The 13,023-nt window shown below is 47.9% G+C and overlaps 1 protein-coding gene across 1 annotated transcript; it reads right to left on the minus strand.

The window, feature by feature from the left end:
- Positions 1 to 1,179: 1,179 nt before the first annotated feature.
- Positions 1,180 to 10,867, minus strand: LOC144611803 (olfactomedin-4-like). The gene is made up of 5 exons (XM_078431061.1): positions 10,817 to 10,867; positions 7,440 to 7,592; positions 6,337 to 6,546; positions 3,800 to 3,950; positions 1,180 to 2,021 (listed from the first exon to the last, which is right to left on the minus strand). The coding sequence occupies exons 1-5, from the start codon at positions 10,859 to 10,861 to the stop codon at positions 1,180 to 1,182; spliced, it is 1,401 nt and encodes a 466-aa protein (XP_078287187.1). The 5' UTR covers positions 10,862 to 10,867.
- Positions 10,868 to 13,023: the final 2,156 nt, after the last annotated feature.

Raw genomic sequence — 13,023 nt, forward strand, 5'->3', positions numbered from 1 at the left:
GGTGTGGTTCCTTGGAGATACTTGAATGGAACATCTCAAGATCCCATGGAGTATTTTGGAGAACAGGGAATTCCTCCCAGTTCGACCAATAATTCTCTGTCACCCAACTCGGCTTCGGTCCTGACCACGGGTGCTGTCCGTACGGAGTTTGTACATTCTCTGCATGACCTGCGTGGGTTTTCTCCGGGTGCTCCGGTTTCCTCCCACACTCCAAAGACATACTGGCTTGTAGGTTAATTGGCTTCTGGAAAATTTGTAAATTGTCCCGAATGTGGGATGGTGTTAATGTGCGGGAATCAAAAAATATATGTTTATGGTGTTGTTGGGGGGGGGGCTAAAGATTTAATAGGTACCTGAGGGGTAACTTTTTCACACAGAGGATGGTGGGGGTATGGAACGAGCTGCTGGAGGAGCTAGTTGAGGCTGGGACTATCGCAACGTTTAAGAAACATTAGGACAGGTACTTGGATAGGACAGGTTTGACAGGTTGGGCCAAATGCAGGCAGGTGGGACCAAAGATACCAGAGGAGCAAGATAGACCACTCCACCCTAAAAACCGTAGTACGTCACCGCGCCATTTTAGTAGGCAGAAACACGCAGAAACATATAAAAAGAAAAGTAACAAAAATCTGTGAGTTGATAGATGAGATATATTCTGCATTTTAATGGTATCACCACACATACTGTTCCCCCAAAACACTAATTACACTGCGAGAGGCATAGCGAACGGCGGGGTTTGCTTACTAAAATGGCGGATGTTACGCTCCTTTGCCTACTACACTTCAGTATAGGCGATTTCTACGGAGTGGTCCATCTTGCTCCTCTAGTGTCTTTGGGTGGGACTAGTGTGGATGGGACATGTTGGCCGGTGTGGGCAAGTTGGGCCAAGAGCCTGTTTCTACACTATATGTCTCTATGACTCTATGACACCAGAACAAGTGAAAGTGGGTGTCAAACGCTCCCACTCCCATAACTGTTGAATCTCCCGAGAGGAAAAATACCTTTGTCTCACACAAGCCGCCCACATTTGAGTCATTTTTTGTTGTAGAACCATTGGTGTGCTGTTGAAACTTTGACGTTAAGATGGAAATGAAACAAAATCCTAGATTCGGCCACAGAAATTCTAAGCTAGACCCTGATTTCCCAATGACACTGACAATCGGCTTTGATGTCTTGCCATTATCTTTTGGATGGTGAAGGGGCGTAAGGTTTAAATATCACATCGTACGTCACCTCGTAGGCGTCGTTGTACACGTACAGCTTGTGGTCGGATGGGTTGTAGTTGACACTCTGCAAGAGCTCTAGCATTTTATTCATCCTGATGGAGACCCTGCCTTCCTCGCTGGTCCTGGTGTCAAATGTAAAGAAGATCTCCTCCTCCCTCGTGTTCACAGGTCTAACTGCGTACAGCACCCCACAGATCATGAAGGCATTGGAGACGCCTGGTTTGAACTGTTTGGTGATCCATGTCCTCTCTACAGTGAAGGAGGTCACGTTAAGTTTACTAATGACCATATTGCCAGCATTCGCCTCAGTGGAATATATCACCCACACTCCAGACTCATCAACTGCAAAATCCATGTCCTGGTACTTCACACCCTGGTATGAGAACCTGTTATTATAGACTGCGTCAGCCAGGGTCTGTCTCTCTAGTACACCGGTGTCCACATTATACCTGCACATGTCCCTAGTGAGGTAACAGTTGTAGTACAAGGAGTTATTGTACAAGATCATCCCGCTGCCCTGCCCTGTCTTTACATAGCTCCGGCGACGGCCAGGAATCACCAGGCTCTTCTCGATCGGGTTCTTGTAGAGCAGTAGCTCGTCGTACGAAGAGTGGAGTCTGAAGATGTCCATTCTCTGTTCGCCCACCAGTGGTGCAACCCAGAAGAGTTCCTCTTTCGTGGGCAGAGGAGAGGGGTCCTTGCCCCAGCCTCCGTACTTAGCACCAATCCCTTTCCAGTTCTGTTGTACCACGAAAGGCTCGGATACATTGAGTAGGCCGCCATGTTTGCAGCTTCCTGGTGGAACAGAATAACATTGCGTCGAGATTTGGGTGTTCACCTTTCCCGAATATATCATTCTTGGGCGTCAATGGTTATGGGGAGAAGGCAGGGGAATGGGGTTTGGAAGGAGAGATCGATCAGCCATGATTGAATGGCGGAGTAGACTTGATGGGCGGAATGGCCTAATTCTGCTCCTATCACTTACAACATGATCTTATGACCTTATAACTGAGTCATAGCCAGGACTCATGCCAAGATTCGAGGAACTGAGCCACAGGGAGAGGTTGCCGGTACTCGAAGGTCGAACTGAGGGCATTTCGTAGAGATCGGGCAGGCTAGGATTTTATTCCTTGGAGTGCAGAAGGATGAGGGGTGATCTTATCGAGGTGTATCAAATCATGAGAGGAATAGACAGGGTGAACACTCAGCCTTTTACCCTGAGTTGGGGAATCACGAACCAGGGGACATACTGTAGATTTAAAGAGAGAGGGGAAAGATTTAATAGGAACCTGAGGGGCAACTTTAGCAGATAGTGGTATGTGGAATGGGCTGCCAGAGGAGGTACTTGAAGCAGATACAATGAGAACATTGGCTGTAAAAGTTACTTGGACAGGTACATGGATGGGAAAGGATTGGAGTCATTGGGGCAAGCTTAGATGGGGCAGCATTGACAAGCTGGGCCGAAGGATCTGTTTCCATGCTACAAGACTCTAAGACTCTATGACTCTAGTCTATGGAGTCTTCTGTCCATAATGGACACACTTTTGTCTACTTTTCACCTCCACACCTCATACGTCTAAAAAAATGATGAGAGGCTTTGATAGGGTGAACAGTCAGAAACTTTTCTCCCATGGTGGAAATATAGTGCTCTCCATAACGTTTGGAACACATGGCTTCACAGGTGTTTGTAATTGCTCAGGTGTGTTTAATTGCCTCCGTAACGCAGGTACAAGATTGCTCTCAGAACCTGGTCTTTCCTCCAGTCTTTCCATCACCTTTGGAAACTTTTATTGCTGTTTATCAACATGAGGACCAAAGTTGTGCCAATGAAAGTCAAAGAAGCCATTATGAGACTGAGAAACAAGAACAAAACTGTTAGAGACATCAGCCAAACATTTTTGGTGCCCTGAAATGGGGGGACTATGTATAAACACTGCTGTAATTTATACATGGTGAAACCAAAATGTATAAAAATGGCCTTTATTAAAATCTGACAAAGTGCACTTTAACCACATGTGATTTTTTTTCTATTACAAATCTCAAATTGTGGAGTACAGAGGCAAATAGATAAATGATGGGTTTTTATTCCAAACATTATGGAGGGCGTTGTATGTGTGACCCAAGCGTCATAGCTGCTCGGAGAAAGAAGAGGCAAGTCCCACTCTCTAATGTGGAGGATGGGTTTCTAAGGACCCTGTTTCCTGCATGTTTCAGAAGCTACAAGTAGCCAGGTGGAGGGATACAAGATCTGATATCAAATATTAGAGGGCACAGCTTTAAGGTGAATGGGGGGCAACGTTTAAAGGAGATGTGTGGGGCAAGTTTTTTGACACAGTGGGGGTAATGGGTGCCTGGAATGGTGGTGCCAGGGGCGGTGGTGGACGCAGATTCTACCAGGGGTGCCAGGGGTGGTGGTGAAATTCAACAGACTTCCAGATACGTATATGGGTATGCAGGGAATAGAGGGATATGGATTATACGCAGGCAGATCAGAGTTGGCCTTGGCATCTTGTTCGGCTCGGACTCTGTGGCCAAGGTGCCTTCTCTGTGGGGCCCCGTGCTCTGAAACTCACCGTAGTCAATGGGCTTGGGTATCGGGGAAGCTCGATCCTCTTCACAGTCGCTCAGTCTCTGCCGCAGGACGGTGATCTCCCTGCGGATCGCCAGCACGTTCAGCTTATCGTACGACTCCAGCTTACTGACAGTCAGCGATATGTTCTCAATCTGGAACGGACAGGACGGGTCAGAGTGAGCAACGAGCAGAGGCATAAGACCACCCAAAGACTTCCTACATTCAATGAGTACATTCAGTGGCGCAGCGGTAGAGTTGCTGCCTTACAGCGAATGCAGCGCCGGAGACCCGGGTTCGATCCCGACTACGGGTGCTGTCCGCCCGGAGTTTGCACGCTCTCCCCGTGACCTGCGTGGGTTTTTCTCCGAGATCTTCGGTTTCCTCCCACACTTCAAAGATGTACAAATGTAGGCTAATTGGCTTGGTAAATGTAAATATTGTCCCTAGTGGGTGTAGAATGGTGTTAGCGTGCGGGGATCGCTGGTCGGCGCGGACCCGGTGGGCCGAAGGTCCTGTTTCCGCTCTGTATCTCTAAACTAAACTAAACAACTCTGTACAATTCCGACAACACATGAACTCCATATTCCTGCCTTGACTCTACAATGCGTTTCACCATCAAATATTAATCAATTGCTCAAAAATCTTTTTTCCAAGGCTAGAAGTTTCTAAAACTAGAGGACATAGGTCGACCGTGAGAAGGGAGGGTTTTAAGAGGGGTGACACAGATTTGGGATAGGGTTGCCAACTGTCCCGTATTAGCCGGGACATCCCGTATTTTGGGCTCAATTGGTTTGTCCCGTACGGGACCCGCCCTTGTCCCGTATTAGTAGGGTTGCCAACTTCCTCACTCCCAAATAAGGGACAAAGGGCGACGTCACTGCCCCCGCGCCCCACGTGACCTCGCCCAGCCAGCGGCCACGCGCTCCCACTCCCGCTCCACCAATGGCGGCCGCCATTGGTGGAGCGGGAGCGCGTGGCCGCTGGCTGGGCGAGGTCACGTGGGGCGTGGGGCGGGTAGAGCCGCTGCCTCACAACGCCACAGAACCAAGTTCAATCCTGACTGCGGGTCCTATCTGTATGGAATTTGTACCAAAGATAACAGAACAGAGCAAGATAGACCACTCGACCCTAAAAACCGTAGTACGTCACGGCGGCCATTTTAGTAGGCAGAAACGTGCCGAAACATTTAAAAATAAAAATAACAACAATCTGTGAATTGATAGATGAGATATATTCTGCATTTTTATGGTATCATCACACATACTGTTCCCCAAAACACTGATTACACTGCGAGAGGTAGAGCGAACGGCCGGTTTTGCTTACTAAAATGGCGGACGTTACGCTCCTTTGCGTACTACACTTCAGTATAGGCCATTTTGAAGGAATGGTTCATCTTGCTCCTCTAGTATCTTTGGTTTGTACCTTCTCCCTCTAACTACATGGGTTTTCCCAGGGTGCTCCGGTTTCCTCCCACGTTCCAAAGACTTGCGAATTTGTAGGTTACTTGTCCTCTGTAAAATTGGCCCTAGTGTTGGATAGAACCAGTGCATGGATGATCGATGGTTGACGTGGACTCGGTGGGACGAAGGGCCTGTTTCCACGCTGTATCTCTGAACTTTAAACTCCAGAGATGTTGCCTGACCCGCTGAGGTCCTCCAATGCTTTGTGTATGTTTTTAGGATAGAGAAGAGTGGTTGCCAACTGTCCCGTATTAGCCAGGACATCCTGTATTTTGGGCTAAATTGGTTTGGCCTGCATGGAACCTCCCTTGTCCTGTATTAGGCCCGGGGGGCTCTGTAGGCCCAGATGTTGTAGGCCCGGAAACTGTAGGCCCGGACACTGTAGGCCCGGACACTGTAGATCCGGACAGTGTAGGTCTGGACAGTGTAGGCCCGGACAGTGTAGGTCTGGACAGTGTAGGCCCGGACAGTGTAGGCCCGGACACTGTAGGTCCAGACAGTGTAGGTCTGGACAGTGTAGGCCCGGACACTGTAGGCCCGGACAGTATAGGTCTGGACACTGTAGGCCTGGACAGTGTAGGTTTGGACAGTGTAGGTCCAGACAGTGTAGGTCCGGACACTGTACGTCCGGACAGTGTAGGTCTGGACAGTGTAGGCCTGGACAGTGTAGGTCTGGACAGTGTAGGTCCCGACAGTGTAGGCCCGGACACTGTAGGCCCGGACAGTATAGGTCTGGACAGTGTAGGCCTGGACAGTGTAGGTCTGGACAGTGTAGGTCTGGACAGTGTAGGCCCGGACACTGTAGGCCCGGACACTGTAGGTCCGGACACTGTAGGTCCGGACAGTGTCGGTCTGGACAGTGTATGCCCAGGTGCCACCTGACGGAGGTTGCATAGCAACCCGCCTCCCGGCCCGGGCGGCCACCATTTGTGAAGCGGGAGCACGTGGCCACTGGCTGGATGAGGTCACATGGGGCGCGAGGCGGTGATGTCGCCTCGTCTCTTATTTGGGAGTGAGATAGTTGGCAACCCCTAGGTTCAGTAAATTGAATTATGTTCCAGTGGGCGATGCTCCTGACCTCTTTGTAGAGCTGGCTGATGATGGTGTTGCTCCCGTTGAACGTGACCCTCAGCTGGGCGGTGAGGGACACCAGCTCTCGTATCTCCAGCTTGAGCAGCTCAAAGTCGAGCTGGGTGTAGGAGCCCCCGGTCTCGATGCTCTCCACCCGCCGGGTCAGGTTCACCAGCCTGGACGCCTGAACCAACAGAGTGCGTGTGTACTCCCTCACCTGCGGACAACACAGCAAACACAAGCGGCTCACAACCTACAGGAGGCAGCACGGTGGCGCAGCGGTAGAGTTGCCACCTTTACAACGCTAGAGATCTCTACCATGGGCGGCACGGTGGCCCAGCGGTAGAGTTGCTGCCTTACAGCACTTGCAGCACCAGGGACCCGGGTTCGATCCCGACTACGGGCGCCGTCTGTACGGAGTTTGTACGTTCTCCCCGTGACCTGCGTGGGTTTTCTCCGAGATCTTCGGTTTCCTCCCACACTCCAGAGACGTGCAGGTTTGTAGGTTAATTCTGTCTTAAAACTGTTACAATTTGTTTCGTTGGGTTGATGTTGTTTAAATTAAATTAATACTGACTAGCTAATTAAATTATTGCATCGTATGGGAGGCGCATTCCCAATCTCGTTGTACCCCTGTACAATGACAATAAAGATATATTGTATTGTATTGTATTGTAATTGGCTTGGTGAAAGTGTAAATTGTCCCCAGCGTGTGTGTGGGATAGTGTTAGTGTGCGGGGATCGCTGGTCAGCGCGGACTCGGTGGGCCGAAGGGCCTGTTTCCGCGCTGTACCTCTAAAACTAATAGAAAACTAAAAAAGCCCGGGATCAATTCTGACCTCGGGTGCTGTCTGTACGGAGTTTGTACGTTCTCCCCGTGACCGCGTGGGTTTTCTCCAGGTGCTCCGGTTTCCTCCCACACTTCGAAAACTTGCCGGTTTGTAGGCTAATTGGCTTCGGTAAAATCGTAAGTTGTCCCTGGTGTGTAGGGTAGTGCTAGTGTACGGGGGGATCGCTGGTCGGCGCGGGCTGGGCGGGCTGAAGGGCCTGTTTCCGCGCTGTATCTCTAAAGTCTAAAGAGTACGGGCGGACGGTAGCGCGAATCCTTACCTTGCTGATTTCAAGTTGCACGCTGAGATTGAGTGTCCGTGATGTCCTCTCCAAGTATTCCATTCTTTGCACCGGGAAGGTGTTGTCGGGCAATATCACCGCGCATTCACAGACGCCATCTTTGTTGACCGCCCCGCTGGCAGTCTGACCAAACTGCAAACCGTAGACATTGACATTAGCATCAGCCTCCCCTGAGCCAGTATCACTGTGACACCCATTACACAGCCCAGTCATCCCATACACAATGACAAGAGTCAAGAGTCAAGAGTCAAGAATGTTTCATTGCCGTGTGTCCCAGACAGAACAATGAAATTCTTACCTGCAGCATCACGACAGAATACGTAAACATAGTGCACTGTAAACAACACAATAAACGAGAGACATGGGCGGTCACGGTGGCGCAGCGGTAGAGTTGCTGCCTCACAGCGCTTACAGATCCTGACTACGGGCGCCGTCTGTACGGAGTTTGTACGTTCTCCCCGTGACCGCATGGGTTTTCTGCGAGATCTTCGGCTTCCTCCCACACTCCAAAGACGTGCAGGTTTGTAGATTAGATGGCTTGGTACACACACACACATATACACGTATATATATTGTATGTGTATGTGTAGGTGTATGTTTTTTGTTTTTTTTCTCATTTCTATCATTTTATTTCGTACATGTCAATTAAAAAACAAAATAAACAAAAAAATAACAGAAGAAATACAAAGAATTTCATCCATTACTTGACGTCTTTACATGTGCGAAAAGGAGTAGGAAGAAGTGTGAACTTATTTAATCCGACCCCCATTCCCTAATCAATATTTATCAAGTATTATCTATAATAACTAATACCTAAAATACATATATAACTACATATATATTCACTCACCCCTACAATCATATGAATATACCTATTTACACAATAATGTCTATATTAACTACATCTGATATATATACATTATACATTAGGCCAATCATATATATACATATACCCAACCATTTACATACAAAATATAAATACAAATATAGTCACCCACCCGTAAAATAAGTCAAATATTAATACAAAAATACTCATACACCCTTATATGTTCATATAGATATACTTATTTAAATAATGATGTGTTATTATATGTAGACCCCTGGTGACTGTTAATCCCCTTCCTCACTGTACCTAGAAAAAATCATGTGTTTATATTTGTTTTTAAACTGGATGATGTTTGAACATAGTTTTAATTCCGCATTCATTCTGTTCCATAGCTTTACTCCACTGATTGATATAGAAAATCTTTTCATTGTTGTTCGAGTATTGCGAATCTTGAAATTTAATGTTCCCCTTAAATTATATCCCCCCCCTCTTTCATAAAACATTTCCTGTAAGTTACTTGGTAGCAAATTGTTTCTCACTTTGTACATGAATTGAGCTGTTTGATATTTCACAATGTCATAAAATTTGATTATTTTAGACTTTATAAATAATGAGTTGGTGTGTTCACAAAAACCGATATTATGAATGATTCTAATGGCTCTTTTTTGCAGTATGAATAGTGGTTGTAATGAACTTATATATGTACTTCCCCACACCTCTATACAGTAACTTAAATAAGGTGAAACTAGTGAACAGAACAGAATGCGAAGTGATTTGTTATCTAGGAAATGTTTTGCTTTGGCCAGAACTGAAATGCTTCTAGATACTTTACTGTGGATATGTTTAATGTGAGATTTCCAGCAAATTTTTTCATCTATTATCACCCCAAGGAATTTAGTTTCATTTACTCTTTCTATGTTAACACCCTCTATCTGTACCTGTGCTTGAATGTTTATCTTACTGTTCCCAAATATCATAATTTTTGTTTTGCTCAAGTTTAGTGATAATTTGTTAATGTCAAACCATTTTTTAATTTTGCAAAATTCTGAGGTGATACTGTCCAAAAGTTGCTGTAAATTTCTACCAGAACCAAGAATGTTAGTGTCATCAGCAAATAGGATGAATTTCAATATTTTTGTGTGTGTGTGTGTGTGTGTGTGTGCGTGTGTGCGAGTATGTGTGTGTGTGTGCGTGCGTGTGTGCATATATAATACCCACTGTGTCAAACAGACCCCTTCCATGTTTCTACGTTTCCTTTGACACCCGTACTAGTCAAGAATTTGTCATTCTCCGCTTTAAAAATACCCAACGACTTGGCCTCCACAGCCGCCTGTGGCAATGAATTCCACAGATTCATCACCCTCTGACTAAATAAATTTCTCCTCATCTTCTCTCTAAAGGTACGTTCTTTTATTCTGAGGCTGTGGCCTCTGGTCCTAGACACTCCCACCAGTGGAAACATCCCGCGGCAATAGACAATAGACAATAGACAATAGGTGCAGGAGGAGGCCATTCGGCCCTTCGAGCCAGCACCGCCATTCAATGTGATCATGGCTGATCATTCTCAATCAGTACCCCGTTCCTGCCTTCTCCCCATACCCCCTGACTCCGCTATCCTTACGAGCTCTATCCAGCTCTCTCTTGAATGCATTCAGAGAATTGGCCTCCACTGCCTTCTGAGGCAGAGAATTCCACTCTGAGGCAGAGAATTCCACAGATCCATCACTCCTTGACCAGAGAAATCCCTCCTCATCTCCTCTCTAATGGTGAGGCCTGACCTCGGGTGCTGTCTGTGTGGAGTTTGCACACTCTCCCTGTGACCACGTGGGTTTTCCTCCAGGTGCTCCGGTTTCCTCCCACATCCCAAAGACGTGCGGGGTTCGTGGGTTAATTGGCTCCGGTAAATTGGCCCCCTTGTGCGTCGGGAGTGGATGAGAAAGTGGGCTAACACAGATACAGTGCGGACTAGCTGGTGGGACTCTGGGGAAACTAGCCCACCCTTGCCAAGACGAGGGGGACCTGTTACATCTACCCAATGGAGAGATGGGGGGGGGGGAGGGAGGTCCTAGTTTGACACCTCCAACGGTGTAACATAGATGCTCTTGCCCAGAGTAGGGGAATCGAGGACCAGACGACATAGGTTCAAGGTGAAGGGGAAAAGATTTAATAGGAATCTGAGGGGTACATTTTTCACACAAAGGGTGGTGGGTGTATGGGACGAGCTGCCAGAGGAGGTAGTTGAGGCTGGGACTATCCCAATGTTTAAGAAACAGTTAGACAGGTGCATGAGTGGGACAGGTTTGGAGGGATATGGCAGGTGGGACTCGTCTAGCTGGGACATGTGGGCAAGTTGGGTCGAAGGGGCCTGTATCACTTTATGATTCTAACGTGTCCCAGTGTTGGCGGAGCAGAGCAGAGGGTGGGCAAGCGAGCCAGGGTTGATGCAAGACCACGCACATACACAAAGCACCCGGGACGGAACTGGACCCAACACGTACGCAGGAGTAACAAGGATGAGAAGTGAACTTACAGAAGGCAGGGCAGCACCAGCCAACAGCAGCAGCAGGAACAACATGGCTCCTCAGTCCTCAGCTCCGATGCACCTGGACCTGCCGAAAGGGGGTTTAAATAGGCGCCATGGCAGAAACTCCTCCCTGTCTCCACAGACACATTCCTTTGTGATGAAATCACACTGCGGTCTTTCGGGCAAACAGCCTCCTCTATGGCGCACCCTCAAAAATCATCAGTAAACTTCAATACATTCAAAACTCCGCTAACCGTCTACTCACTCACTCCCCGATCCGTGACCATATCACCCCCGTCCTTTACAAACTCCACTGGCTCCCCATCCCCCAGAGAATCCAGTACAAAATCCTCCTCATGACCTACAAAGCCCTCCATAACCTGGTCCCATCCTACCTGACTGACCTCCTCCACAGGCACACTCCCACCTGCACCCTCCGCTCTGCTGCTGCCAATCTCCTATCCCCCCCATCCGGACCAAACTCAGATCCTGGGGGGACAGGGCTTTCTCCATCGCTGCTCCCACCCTATGGAACTCACTACCCCAAACCATCAGAGACTCCTCCACACTCACCACATTCAAAACATCACTGAAGTCTCACCTGTTCAGTACTGCCTTCAACCACTGAAGGTCACCTCACCTTCTGTCTCCTTTCTCTGTTCGTTTGCTTATTTATCTATTTATTCACTTCCCTATGTTCTTTAAGTCCCTGTAAAGCGTCTTTGAGTGTATGAAAAGCGCTATATAAATGTAATGCATTATTATTATTATTATTATATAATTTCTCACGATTGTTGCATCAGTACATGAACAGATTCTGTCCATTGCCCAACTTGCTTTCACGTGCAGGCATCAGTTAAACATCAAGGTGGCGCAGCGGTAGAGTTGCTGCCTTACAGCGCTTACAGCGCCGGAGACCCAGAGTTTGAAGAAGGGTCTCGACCCGAAACGTCACCCATTCCCTCTCTCCTAGATGCTGCCTGACCCACTGACCTGACCTGTCCGTACAGACAGCACCCCATAGTCGGGATCGAACCCTGATCTCCAGTGCAGGAAAATAACAATAGACAATAGACAATAGGTGCAGGAGTAGGCCATTCGGCCCTTCGAGCCAGCACCGCCATTCAATGTGATCATGGCTGATCATTCTCAATCAGTACCCCGTTCCTGCCTTCTCCCCATACCCCCTGACACCACTATCCTTAAGAGCTCTATCCAGCTCTCTCTTGAATGCATTCAGAGAATTGGCCTCCACTGCCTTCTGAGGCAGAGAATTCCACAGATTCACAACTCTCTGACTGAAAAAGTTGTTTCTCATCTCAGTTCTAAATGGCCGACCCCTTATTCTTAAACTGTGGCCCCTTGTTCTGGACTCCCCCAACATTGGGAACATGTTTCCTGCCTCGAACGTGTCCAACCCCTTAATAATCTTAATTTGTGTTCCAGCACTCCACACTCCAGCATTTTGTGATTCCTTCAATTTGTACCAGCATCTGCAGTTATTTTCCTGCACTGGAGATCCGGGTTCGATCCCGACTACGGCCGTTGTCTGTACGGAGTTTGTACGTTCTCCCCGTGACCTGCGTGGGTTTTCTCCGAGATCTTCGCTTTCCTCCCACACTCCAAAGACGTGCGGTTAATTGGCTTGGTATAAATGTAAATTGCCCCTAGTGGGTGTAGGATAGTGTTAGTGTGCGGGGATCGCTGGTCGGCATGGACCCGGTGTATCTCTAAACTAAACTAAACAGGCGAGCTCTGGGTTAATTCTTGCCTCAGCTTCCATTCCCAACCTTGCCCATCAATAAAATAACGCAAAGTGCTGGAGTTGTGCTGACCAAGTGGTGGCCATATTCTTGATTAGTACGGCTGTCGGGGGGTTATTGGGAGAAGGCAGGAAAATGGGGTTGAGGGGGAAAGATAGATCAGCCACGATTGAATGATGGAGTAGACTCGATGGGCCGAATGGCCTAATTCCACTCCCAGTATTGATAAGATGAATTCAGTTATGTCAGGCAGCATCACTGGGGAAAATGATTGAGTTGCGGAGTAGAATCGATGGCCGAACGGCCCATTTCTGCTCCAAAATCACATGATCTTATAAACATATAACATGTCAACAGGAGGCATTGGGTCTTTTCCATGACTAGATTGGGCAAGGCCAATCTACAGGAACTCCATGCCCAGCATTAGCCAAGGCACAGTGGTCTGTAGAA

The sequence above is a fragment of the Rhinoraja longicauda genome, chromosome 41 (assembly GCF_053455715.1).
Source record: "Rhinoraja longicauda isolate Sanriku21f chromosome 41, sRhiLon1.1, whole genome shotgun sequence".
In the NCBI taxonomy this organism is placed as follows: domain Eukaryota; kingdom Metazoa; phylum Chordata; class Chondrichthyes; order Rajiformes; family Arhynchobatidae; genus Rhinoraja; species Rhinoraja longicauda.